The sequence below is a fragment of the Pocillopora damicornis genome, chromosome 12, assembly GCF_964200805.1.
Source record: "Pocillopora damicornis chromosome 12, jaPocDami1.2, whole genome shotgun sequence".
NCBI classification, from domain to species: domain Eukaryota; kingdom Metazoa; phylum Cnidaria; class Anthozoa; order Scleractinia; family Pocilloporidae; genus Pocillopora; species Pocillopora damicornis.
Window position 1 is genome coordinate 14,601,872 of NC_142681.1, and position 11,120 is coordinate 14,612,991.

General features: G+C 39.7%; 1 protein-coding gene across 1 annotated transcript; it reads left to right on the forward strand.

The window, feature by feature from the left end:
* The first annotated feature begins 172 nt into the window (after positions 1-172).
* LOC113666261 (uncharacterized) lies at positions 173-9,960 on the forward strand. The gene is made up of 9 exons (XM_027182022.2): positions 173-365; positions 1,131-1,197; positions 1,440-1,476; positions 2,083-2,152; positions 2,940-3,010; positions 3,832-3,865; positions 5,058-5,171; positions 9,081-9,156; positions 9,525-9,960. The coding sequence occupies exons 1-9, from the start codon at positions 197-199 to the stop codon at positions 9,697-9,699; spliced, it is 813 nt and encodes a 270-aa protein (XP_027037823.2). The 5' UTR covers positions 173-196; the 3' UTR covers positions 9,700-9,960.
* Positions 9,961-11,120: the final 1,160 nt, after the last annotated feature.

Sequence of the window (11,120 nt, forward strand, 5' to 3'; positions counted from 1 at the left end):
TTTGCTTTTATTTTCGGTTATTCTTGTGGACTCTGTCTTCTCACGAGTACAACGAGCAATACCGGAAATACTTTCCGGAACTGCCTCAATCTCGGGCCCAGGGTCGGTTGGCTTCTTGTCAGCGGTATTTGGTGATAGTTATGTATTATAGTATGTATGCATGATTGTTCAATCTCCTTCTGGAATAATAACAAACATGGCGGCTTTTACCGGTACCAAACTTCAACGATGTCTATCACAGTTTGGAGGCTCGGCATTAACCATTAAACCAAATAAACGACTACTGAAAACTATGTTGAAGCCTAATGCGTGTATGGCTCGACATTTGGCTTTCAATTCGTTCCCCTGGATTCAAAGCAGCTCAGGTCTGTAAGCAGATTTTAGATGTGTCATTCAATTACATCTTATCGATATTTATCTAACGTATATTTTTCTATTGGGTCGTAATTTAATTAGATCTTTTCATTCTGTTGCATCAATACTAAATTCTCTGAACTAACATAAGAATTGTATGCTTGATAGTAAGGAGAATGTCAAATTTGATCTGGGAGTTAAATGGTTAATTAAAGGTATTAAGACTGAAAGTAACCGAGTGAACTTGCACCCAAATTTAATCATCAATCAATCATCAATTTTAATAGCATGCCTAGCCAGCTGTCCTAGAAGGCAGCCTTCTAAAATAACTTTAGGATACAAACTAGTCAGGTGACAATAAAATGGAACCTTTCTTTTGTGTTACTCCCTGGGAAAATGTATTTGTAGGAGAGTAGGTTTGGGTAACAGGAAAATGTTTCCGTGTCTGAGTTCAAATCAGCTCAGGTCACTGAAATATACCTGGAGAATTTTCCAATTGCTGATACCTAATAGGTACCTTGCTTTAATTTAGAGGAATCTTCCATTTCAAGGGACACAAATTTTGGTCCAGTGTCCATCTTATATGTTAATGGTGGGAGTGTCAGTTTGAGTTCTATAAGTTCAATAATTCTTCTAATCTGGTGGAAATCAGAAATTGCAATCATTAGCAGAGTCAAAAGCAACAGTTTTAATCCTTAGTCATTTCCAAAAACAATTTTCCATTTATCCTTCTTGTTAAGCACTGAAGTTTGATGCTGGTATTTTGTCTTTTCCAGACATTTACCCCGCAGACCCTGGTGACCACTGTTTTTTTGGAGCCTTTCTTTTTAGACTAACCTATGGGTATGTGAGCCTGAAATGTAAAATTTGAAGTTTTATTTTAAATGACAAGAAAAAAATTACACATATGTTGATTGTCATTGTTATATGTAAAGTACAACTAATAAAATCATCTAGCACCAAATTGAGTATGTGCTGATTTTCAAAACTTTCTTTTTTATCAAAAAATACCTGTCCTGAATTGTAGTAAGATGGCCTGATGTTGAATTAGACTTGTCAAAAGTGACATTTTCAACTATTTGCAGGCAACAGTCAGGCAAGGCTTACATGAGGTCATTTAAGGTGAGTATCATAACTGGAGATGCAGTGTTCTGGGCATTCCTCTTGGTATCTGGTCATTTGGTAACCTTTTTCATTTTATACCCAGTTTTTTGGTACTGAAATGCAGTCAATTCATACCCAATTTTGGGTCTTTGTATGTCTGCAGAGTTAAAGACACACAGATAAACCAGTCAAACTACAAACTTATATTCATTACCCTTTGCTGTTTGCAGTATAGCTTTCTTATATCTGATTGGTTTTTCCTCTGAAACACAAAGTAAAACAGCTTATGTACACTTCTGATTGTTTTCTAAGATTAACAGAAATAATAGGAACTTTGTAGCAGAATTCTCTGTTTAAATGCAGGTAAATACTGGAGGGGTTAGAAGATTCCAAAATGGAGAAAGGAAAACTGATTGTACGAGATTAAACTGAAATTTACAAAATCTCTTAGTTGTAGATGTTGGCACATTTTTGGACATCACTGTTTACTGACAGAATAAGGTTAAATATTCTGATTTAAAAAGGCATCAGCCATCTCTTTATGACAAACATGGTACATATTACAACAGTGAAAATTATGTAACCTTTGATTTCTGCAGTAAAACAGTCCTTATTATGTTTCAGGACTGTGTCATGATAGTCAGCAAGTTGATAGGTCAGATGGATCCCAAAAACAATCTGAGTGGTCTTTTAGGTAAGCAATTTGTTTGAATGTGAATATGAAGGGATCTTCACAGTAATGAACACCACTGGAGCAGTTCTGAAAATAAGGCCTGAAAAAAAATTCAGGCCTGAATAGGATTTGAACCCATGATCTCTGGGATACCGGTGCAGTGTTCCACCAATTGAGCTAACGAGCCAACTGGGAGCTGGTCAGCATGTTGGTTCCAAATAAATGTGTGAAGTGGTGAAAAAATGACTGGGAATATATGAAAGTCATATATATTCACGTCTTTTATATGAAAGTCGTATATTTGAACTGTATACGGATAAAGATGTGAATATGAAAGTGATCTTCGCAGTGATGAACACTAGTGAAAGCAAGGCCTGAAAAAAATTCAGGCCTGCATGGGATTTGAACCCATGACCTCTGCGATACTAGTGCAGAGCTCTACCAACAGAGCTAAAAAGCCAACTGGGAGCTGATCATCATGCTGGTTTCGAATAAACCCACGAAGTGGTAAATAAACGACTGGGAATATATGAAAGTCATATATATTCATGTTTTTATCCGCAGTTCAAATATATGACTTTCATATATTCACAGATGTAATTGAAAAGGCCAAGCACTGAAGACCTCAGCAAAACAATTGCCTTTTTTTAATTTACTAAAGGAAATAGCTTTATTTGTTAAGCAGTTGTCTCTGTTGCACTTGTTGGATGTAAAATCATTTATCGTTGTAATGATCTATATTGTCAAATAGACCAAAGATTTTAATTAATTTTAATTAATTTTTTTCTCAAATTCTCTGCTCTTTTAGGTTCTAGACTGGATAGATTTCTGAGGGAAGCTTTCAAAGCTATTTTAGAACACAACTGTAAGCTGCATCTGGTGAGTTTGATTTCACTGATTTTTAAGCATTTTTTACTAACAGGTGAGAGATCCAAAAGAAATGTGACAATTTGATATGAAACTGCTTTTGTTTTGCCCTACTTGATTTGTTTGGAAAACTTGTGCCATCCTCTCAATCAATCAGATGCTAAAACAAAACCTAACTCTTGGTCATTTGCATTTCCTGCGCTAATTTGTTGTTAGTGTGAGTTCTGATTGGCTCCTTTTGATATTTCCCATCGATGCGATTAGCTGTTATGATTGCTTTTGTCTTGGTTATACGACTCTCATTTGTAAGCGCTCTGCCGTCGGTTAGGATGACGGGATTGGAACACCATGTTGGGTGCCCTTATTAGGACACACGAAAGGAAGCATGCAGGTGAACTCAAGATCCAGCTGGAATCTGAATACTGTCTAGTCTATTTATCTCCATTCTAAGTCTGCTGAACCTTCGTTCAGTCCGACTCAGGGTCATTTTTAGCCCGAGCCGCTAGGCGAGAGTTGAAATGACTCTGGGAAGGGCAAAAAACATTAATTTTATGCCCAAGAACATAAACGATAATGCTATCGTTATCACTTTGGAAAGCATTGAGAAAATTTAAACTGAAAAATGATGTCAAGACAGTCCGAACGTTAACGTGAGCGTGCCAGGGGGCGTAAATACATTTTAGTCGCCAAAATCTTTATTTTAGCCAGCAAAATGCGCCGCAATGCCCGGAAAAGTGATCGTAATTCCCAATTAAGCAGAAAATCCGGTAGGTGATTCTTCACTTTTATCAGAACTAATTGTCTCTGTAATTTTGCCTTTATTTTCTTTGAAGGAGGTGACAGATGTGTCCAATCTCAGCGTAATAGGTAATTTTAGATAAGTTTCACTTTTTAAGTGTCAGACCGAGAATTTTTTTCCCTTCATGCTTTGCGCTAATGGCCTCTCCTGTCGTCTATGTGGTTCACTGGTTTCGGAGATTATTTCTAATCATTCAACGGCTTTAAATGACTGGCGCACATCGAAAGCAGAATCAGTTACTCCGAATCAATCTTCAATCGTGAACACGTTGTACCCATTTATAAAGAAAAGAAATTCTAGAACTATTATTATTTTGTCCTCAAAAGATAAGTGTCACGTACCCAGTGCAGCGGACACAGGTTTTTTTTGCATTGGAATTCGGAAAGTGTCAACCACAATGTAGAAATTGCCAACACAGGTTGATTCAGCAGCGTCTCATGCGATCGCCAACTCGTCTGAATATTACACACGTGCGGAGAAAACTTAAAAAGGTGAAATTACAATGCACAAAATTAAAAGATGGGCTGAGGCTCGTTACAAAAGAAGCGAAATCGAAAGAAAAACGAAACTAAATACGATAGGCTACAACGTTCGTCTGATCCTGTCTTTAAGGGCTTAGAGAAACTCTTATGTTACGTAACTCGAACTAGTGAAACTTGTAAAAACTCTGATCTAAGTCCGTCGGTCTCTTCAACTTCCTCGATACTCAAGGGGCGTACCATTATGAGGGTATACAGTTGTAAACTGGTTTCTTAGGAATGCTAGCCACATATCGCCACCTGTAAGTGATTCAAACTGTGAATAATATGTGGAAAATAAGGGCGTAAACTTAAACTCGACAAGGAAACAAAACAGAACTCTTTCTACTTTAAACTCAAAACAAAGGCAATTATGAAATCAAGTTCCTCTTTAAGTGTTCATTACATTAATTCAATTTGGCGATCTATAAGGAGAGAATTTGGCATCAAAAGTACCCCCCCCCCAAAAAAAAAAAAATTCAGTCGGCGTAGTTTACGCGGCTTAAGGAAGGGGGAGCCTTGGGGCCCATTTTTTGAAACCCCCATCTTGAATGAAAACAGAACATCCTTAATGACCCAAGAAGTTACCAGCACCTTTGAGAAACGGGCCCCAGCTGTTTCCATCAAATTTGCCACCGGCAACCTAGCGGCCGCAAAATTTTAGCCTTGTGAGAGAACATATTTCTGTAAGCTGGCAGAACAAATTTGTTTAGAATTATAAATCTGCTTTACTTTGTTGCAGGTATTCGGAGAGTGCAAGGTCCATTAGAGCCAAACAGCGAGTGCTATCTCTTCAGCGTTGTCGGTCAACAGTTCATTATTCCTCCTATTGGCTACAAAACAATAGAGAACGCCGGTTAGTTTCTGTCAGGTTAAACACAGTGAAAACTCTGCTGAGTGGGTAGTCGCATTACCCCTACTAGCAGCCGTGACATCAGCGTGCGAGCATGCTGTTAGAAAACCACGACGGCGACGGCAACGAGGACGTGGCAAAACAAAAAATGCAATGAGCAGAATAACAGCTCAGCACGTGCGTTTTAAAGCGTTGTATATTTCGTAGCCGTCCTCTGCGAAATAACAACTTGAAATCATCAAAATTTGCGTGGTCTGAGAAAGGAAACCCCGGTGGCAAATTATTTTTGTTTGAAAATGTATGTTCATTTTTAAATCAACGTCTTCCTTGGCGTTGCCGTCCTCACTGCTAAAGGTCTCCGCTCGTTGGAGGATTGGAGACGAGTTGGGGAGAGGCCTACCTAGGGTCTGGCACTAATAATAATCAGTGCCAGGCCCCTTGCAGACTTCTCACCACTTCACGTTGCTCAAGGGCTATTTTCTTGCAGACAAAGAAACGCTTTACATTTGTGTGCTTGGTTGCCAAGCCTTTGAACAAGAGTGAGGCCAAGGATGACCTCGTTATGATACAAAATTTGCCGCTTTTCAAATGTATATTACTTTGTTATCATGCTAACTAGATACTGGTCTCTATCACAGCAAGGTCACCTTCAGCCTCACTCTTAATCAAAGGCTTGGCAACTAAGTACACAACTGTAAAATGGCCTATTGGTCTTCAGAAGCTTGATATGAGCACTAAAAAACGATGAACTGGCCATGTCAGTTATTAGGGAGTTTAAGAAACGACGACGGCGACGCCGTGGACAACGTCGGTTAAAAAATGAACTTGTGTTTTACCAACGAATCTCGCGACACTCTAAAGTTATTTATGTTGTGCCGCGTAGCACTGGGAACACAAATGGTGAAACAGAGAATTAACTCTGAAGTGTAAATTAAAGTGCTATTTAAACCCATGAATAACCCACCGGGCGTTAGCCCTAATAAAGGGAAACAGGGAACCACACGAGGTAAAGAAAAAATCTTTTGACCTCGGTGGGAATCGAACCCACGACCTCCGGATTTGATCTACCGTTACTCTGCCGACTGAGCTACGAGGTCGCACAGAGAAAGTCGGGGACGATTTAGGATGGTGAATCGCGGCGAAGAGAAAGTAAGGGTACATATGAATGTTGTGCCGCGTAGCACTGGGAACACAAATGGTGAAACAGAGAATTAACTCTGAAGTGTAAATTAAAGTGCTATTTAAACCCATGAATAACCCACCGGGCGTTAGCCCTAATAAAGGGAAACAGGGAACCACACGAGGTAAAGAAAAAATCTTTTGACCTCGGTGGGAATCGAACCCACGACCTCCGGATTTGATCTACCGTTACTCTGCCGACTGAGCTACGAGGTCGCACAGAGAAAGTCGGGGACGATTTAGGATGGTGAATCGCGGCGAAGAGAAAGTAAGGGTACATATGAATGTTGTGCCGCGTAGCACTGGGAACACAAATGGTGAAACAGAGAATTAACTCTGAAGTGTAAATTAAAGTGCTATTTAAACCCATGAATAACCCACCGGGCGTTAGCCCTAATAAAGGGAAACAGGGAACCACACGAGGTAAAGAAAAAATCTTTTGACCTCGGTGGGAATCGAACCCACGACCTCCGGATTTGATCTACCGTTACTCTGCCGACTGAGCTACGAGGTCGCACAGAGAAAGTCGGGGACGATTTAGGATGGTGAATCGCGGCGAAGAGAAAGTAAGGGTACATATGAATGTTGTGCCGCGTAGCACTGGGAACACAAATGGTGAAACAGAGAATTAACTCTGAAGTGTAAATTAAAGTGCTATTTAAACCCATGAATAACCCACCGGGCGTTAGCCCTAATAAAGGGAAACAGGGAACCACACGAGGTAAAGAAAAAATCTTTTGACCTCGGTGGGAATCGAACCCACGACCTCCGGATTTGATCTACCGTTACTCTGCCGACTGAGCTACGAGGTCGCACAGAGAAAGTCGGGGACGATTTAGGATGGTGAATCGCGGCGAAGAGAAAGTAAGGGTACATATGAATGTTGTGCCGCGTAGCACTGGGAACACAAATGGTGAAACAGAGAATTAACTCTGAAGTGTAAATTAAAGTGCTATTTAAACCCATGAATAACCCACCGGGCGTTAGCCCTAATAAAGGGAAACAGGGAACCACACGAGGTAAAGAAAAAATCTTTTGACCTCGGTGGGAATCGAACCCACGACCTCCGGATTTGATCTACCGTTACTCTGCCGACTGAGCTACGAGGTCGCACAGAGAAAGTCGGGGACGATTTAGGATGGTGAATCGCGGCGAAGAGAAAGTAAGGGTACATATGAATGTTGTGCCGCGTAGCACTGGGAACACAAATGGTGAAACAGAGAATTAACTCTGAAGTGTAAATTAAAGTGCTATTTAAACCCATGAATAACCCACCGGGCGTTAGCCCTAATAAAGGGAAACAGGGAACCACACGAGGTAAAGAAAAAATCTTTTGACCTCGGTGGGAATCGAACCCACGACCTCCGGATTTGATCTACCGTTACTCTGCCGACTGAGCTACGAGGTCGCACAGAGAAAGTCGGGGACGATTTAGGATGGTGAATCGCGGCGAAGAGAAAGTAAGGGTACATATGAATGTTGTGCCGCGTAGCACTGGGAACACAAATGGTGAAACAGAGAATTAACTCTGAAGTGTAAATTAATTCCATTCCCACCGAGGTCAACAGATTTTTTCTTTACCTCGTGTGGTTCCCTGTTTCCCTTTATTAGGGCTAACGCCCGGTGGGTTATTCATGGGTTTAAATAGCACTTTAATTTACACTTCAGAGTTAATTCTCTGTTTCACCATTAAAGTTATTTAGTTTGTTTCTCACTGTAAAAACTATCTCGAAACTGAATATGGAACACAGGGTCAAATTAGAGATAGAGATTTAAGAAATTAGTCGTCGTTGCTCACGTTCTCCAGACAACGCAAAGTTTGGTCATTTCACGTTGTTTTTTTGCAGAGGACGCAGAGAAATTTAAAAAGATTTATAACGCATGTGCACAACCATTGTTTTGCTTATTAAGACTTTTGTTTAGTGACTTTCCCGTTGCCGTCGCCGTCGTGGTTTTCTTAAAATCCCTCTCCGACAGTGTTACGTACGCACGCTGTATTGGGTTCGTTATCTCGTGGAAAGAATTTAACTTTTGAGATTTCATTTATGAATACGTTTGACCGATTGATATCTTGTTTGTCTGATTTTGTCATGGCTTTGATTTCTTGGTAACAGGACTTTGAGCCCAATTCTGAGTGCAGTTTTGTCGATAGAACGCTTTTTGATTGAGTGTCGTAAAACCAAAACCAAACTAATCACAACGGCTAATCAGAAGAAAGGAAAATACTTCTATGAGCCAATGAGAACTCAAAGGAAAACCGACCAATTTGCCTAAAGCGCGGGAAAACGCGCGCGACCAGGTAAAGCAGAAACAAAGCAATCCCGTATTACTTTCGACACTCAATTGAAAATTTATTTTACAAAATGCTAGAATCTGATTGGTTCTTTTCAAACAAGCTTAATTGTTCGCCAAACTAAAGGATTTTATATTTGTTAGAAAACGACAAATAAACGCATTTGCAAGTATTTTGTCACGGTTTGGGCCCTCTATATTTATCAATGAACTCATTTAATTCATTTTGAAAAGGTGAACTTTAATGTTCGATGTTTTGAATATTTTCGTATAACGTTCATTTTCCCTCTTGATATCCAGTATTCTGGGATATTTTGTTTATATATTCCTTAACCCGTTAACCCTCAATAGAGTTTCCACATGCATCTGAAAAAAATTGAATTAAGACATAAAGAAATTTTTTCGTTTCTTACTTTCCTGCACCGTAATCATCCTCCCCAGATTCAATCATGAGGTTTATCGAAGAGCTGACTGCTGAAAAATTCCAAATGGTTATCAAGTTTCGAGCAAAGGAAACGTAAGTGTTAATTATTTTTGTGCAGAAATGCTCCTGCGTCATAGCTGGGCCAGAGTAATCTCGTACCCAGATCCTACCGTAGAATTTAACTGAAATACGAGACTAGGGTCAAAGCTATGTATTGATGTTTAAGCCTTTACAAAGAGTTTTCTCTTTTCAAATTGCTGGTATTACCTTGCGTTCTCCACCGGAATGGCTTCTCTCCGCTTCACTTGACCTATCCTTGAGCCAAAAAAGAAGTTAGTTAATATGAGATTGGTCGAAATTTTCACTCGGGGTTCTCTGTTTCTCTGACTTGTTCGCGGGGAAAAAGATTTGTTGATGTTTTGTAGTATTAAACCATTTTTCTTTCCGTTCGTATTTTCCAGATTTTATATTACTGGATCTGATGGGGAGATATTAAGTGGTTCTAAAAACTCAGTTTCATCGTACCACATGTGGGTGTTTGAAACTGCATTTCCTCTGTCATGGAGAGTAGCGGATATCGACAATTATGTTCACAGGAGATCCAAATACAAAAGAACCTTTCACCTCTTGGATTGAGAGAACTCTCTTGAAGTCTGAAGCCCGCTCGACCGCACGAAGTTAAAGACAGCGCCTTAAAAACGAGTTGAAAATCTCGATGGGTTGAGTCAGGAATTTTTACTTTCTGAAAATCTCTACTGTTATCAAAATCTCTACTGTTTTTTCTCTACTGTTATCAGTTTTTAAATTAAACTTCAATATAAGTGAATGTTTACGATATCAAACTGGAAAAACGTTGCTAACCCTAAGCAAGAAATAAAAAATTGCATGTAAATAGAATAAGAGAGAGTGTAAGTTTTAATTTGGGTAAAGAAATACAGAAAGATGTTTGCCGTCTTGTCACGAGCGTGGGATATAGAAAAAATTCTGAGTCTCCATGAGGAAACGAACCTCAGGCCTTTTGGATTCCGCGCTCCGATGTTCTACCACTGAGAAACAGACTCTACGGTGAACGAGGTCTATTACGAAGTTCATATGACGTGCGTCTTGCATACTGTGCATACGTACTAAGATCAGCAATGTTTTGTAAATATGACGTGAGAGAGAGTAAGCTTTGAGCTCGGTAAAGGAATAGAGAAGGATGTTTTTCGTCTTGTCACGAGCGTGGGACAAAGAAACATTCTGAGTCCCCATGAAAGCTCCTCATAGAATAGTTCTCCTTTAATTAAAATTGCTTCTTGCTACTTATCCCCTATCTGGATTTCACCTCACCTCCAGGAGCTTTTTTATGTTTGAAATTAAGATGGCGGATCTCACCTTACTTCCTTTTTTCAACACGTCATTTTATTGTTTTAACTCTTTACACCCCAAGATCAGTACGTATATTCTCCATAATGTCCTCTTTACATTTGTTAAGGTGCTGACGAGGAGAATTTGTTTATTAATCAAGAGCGTTTCTAGTTAGCGATAATTTCCTTTATTGTCGTGACCTTAATGTGCAACTCAGGGGTGACTTTGTAAGGAGAAATTAGATGCTAGTCACTCCTAGGGCCCAGAGGCTTAAACTAGATGTTTTCCTTTCTCAGAAATTCCTAGCTTGCAAGTGAGATTGGTCAAATTGCAAAAGGATTTTATCCCATTCCCTACCTTTTCGACATACTTTTTTTTTCTCGCTGAGTTCGTTTCCCTTTCCTTAGCAAAGTGGCAAATATTCATAAAAAATATTTGTAATCCTTCATTAGGTTTAATCTCGTTTCCGAAACTTTTCTTCGACCTTGTATCCGCGTTGTATCATTGTTGGGTTCCTCGTAGTCTAAGCTGCTATACTTCTTAGGTAGAGAGATTCAGGAAAACCCGTGTAGTTATTAAGTATGAAACATCGAGGGGCTGTTTTTGTTTGAAGACCTCACATGGCCTGACAGCTTAGAGGGAGTTGCTCAGCCCTCCACATAAGGTAAGAGTGAGATTGAGCTCGGGTTGTTGTATTGCGTGCTTATTGA

Bases quoted from the DNA above. Each gene is read 5' to 3' on its own strand.
- LOC113666261 (XM_027182022.2), top strand. From the start codon at position 197: ATGGCGGCTTTTACCGGTACCAAACTTCAACGATGTCTATCACAGTTT. The intron at 1,477-2,082 runs GTGAGTATCATA...ATTATGTTTCAG, and splicing joins CTTACATGAGGTCATTTAAG to GACTGTGTCATGATAGTCAG. The intron at 5,172-9,080 runs GTTAGTTTCTGT...CATCCTCCCCAG, and splicing joins CAAAACAATAGAGAACGCCG to ATTCAATCATGAGGTTTATC.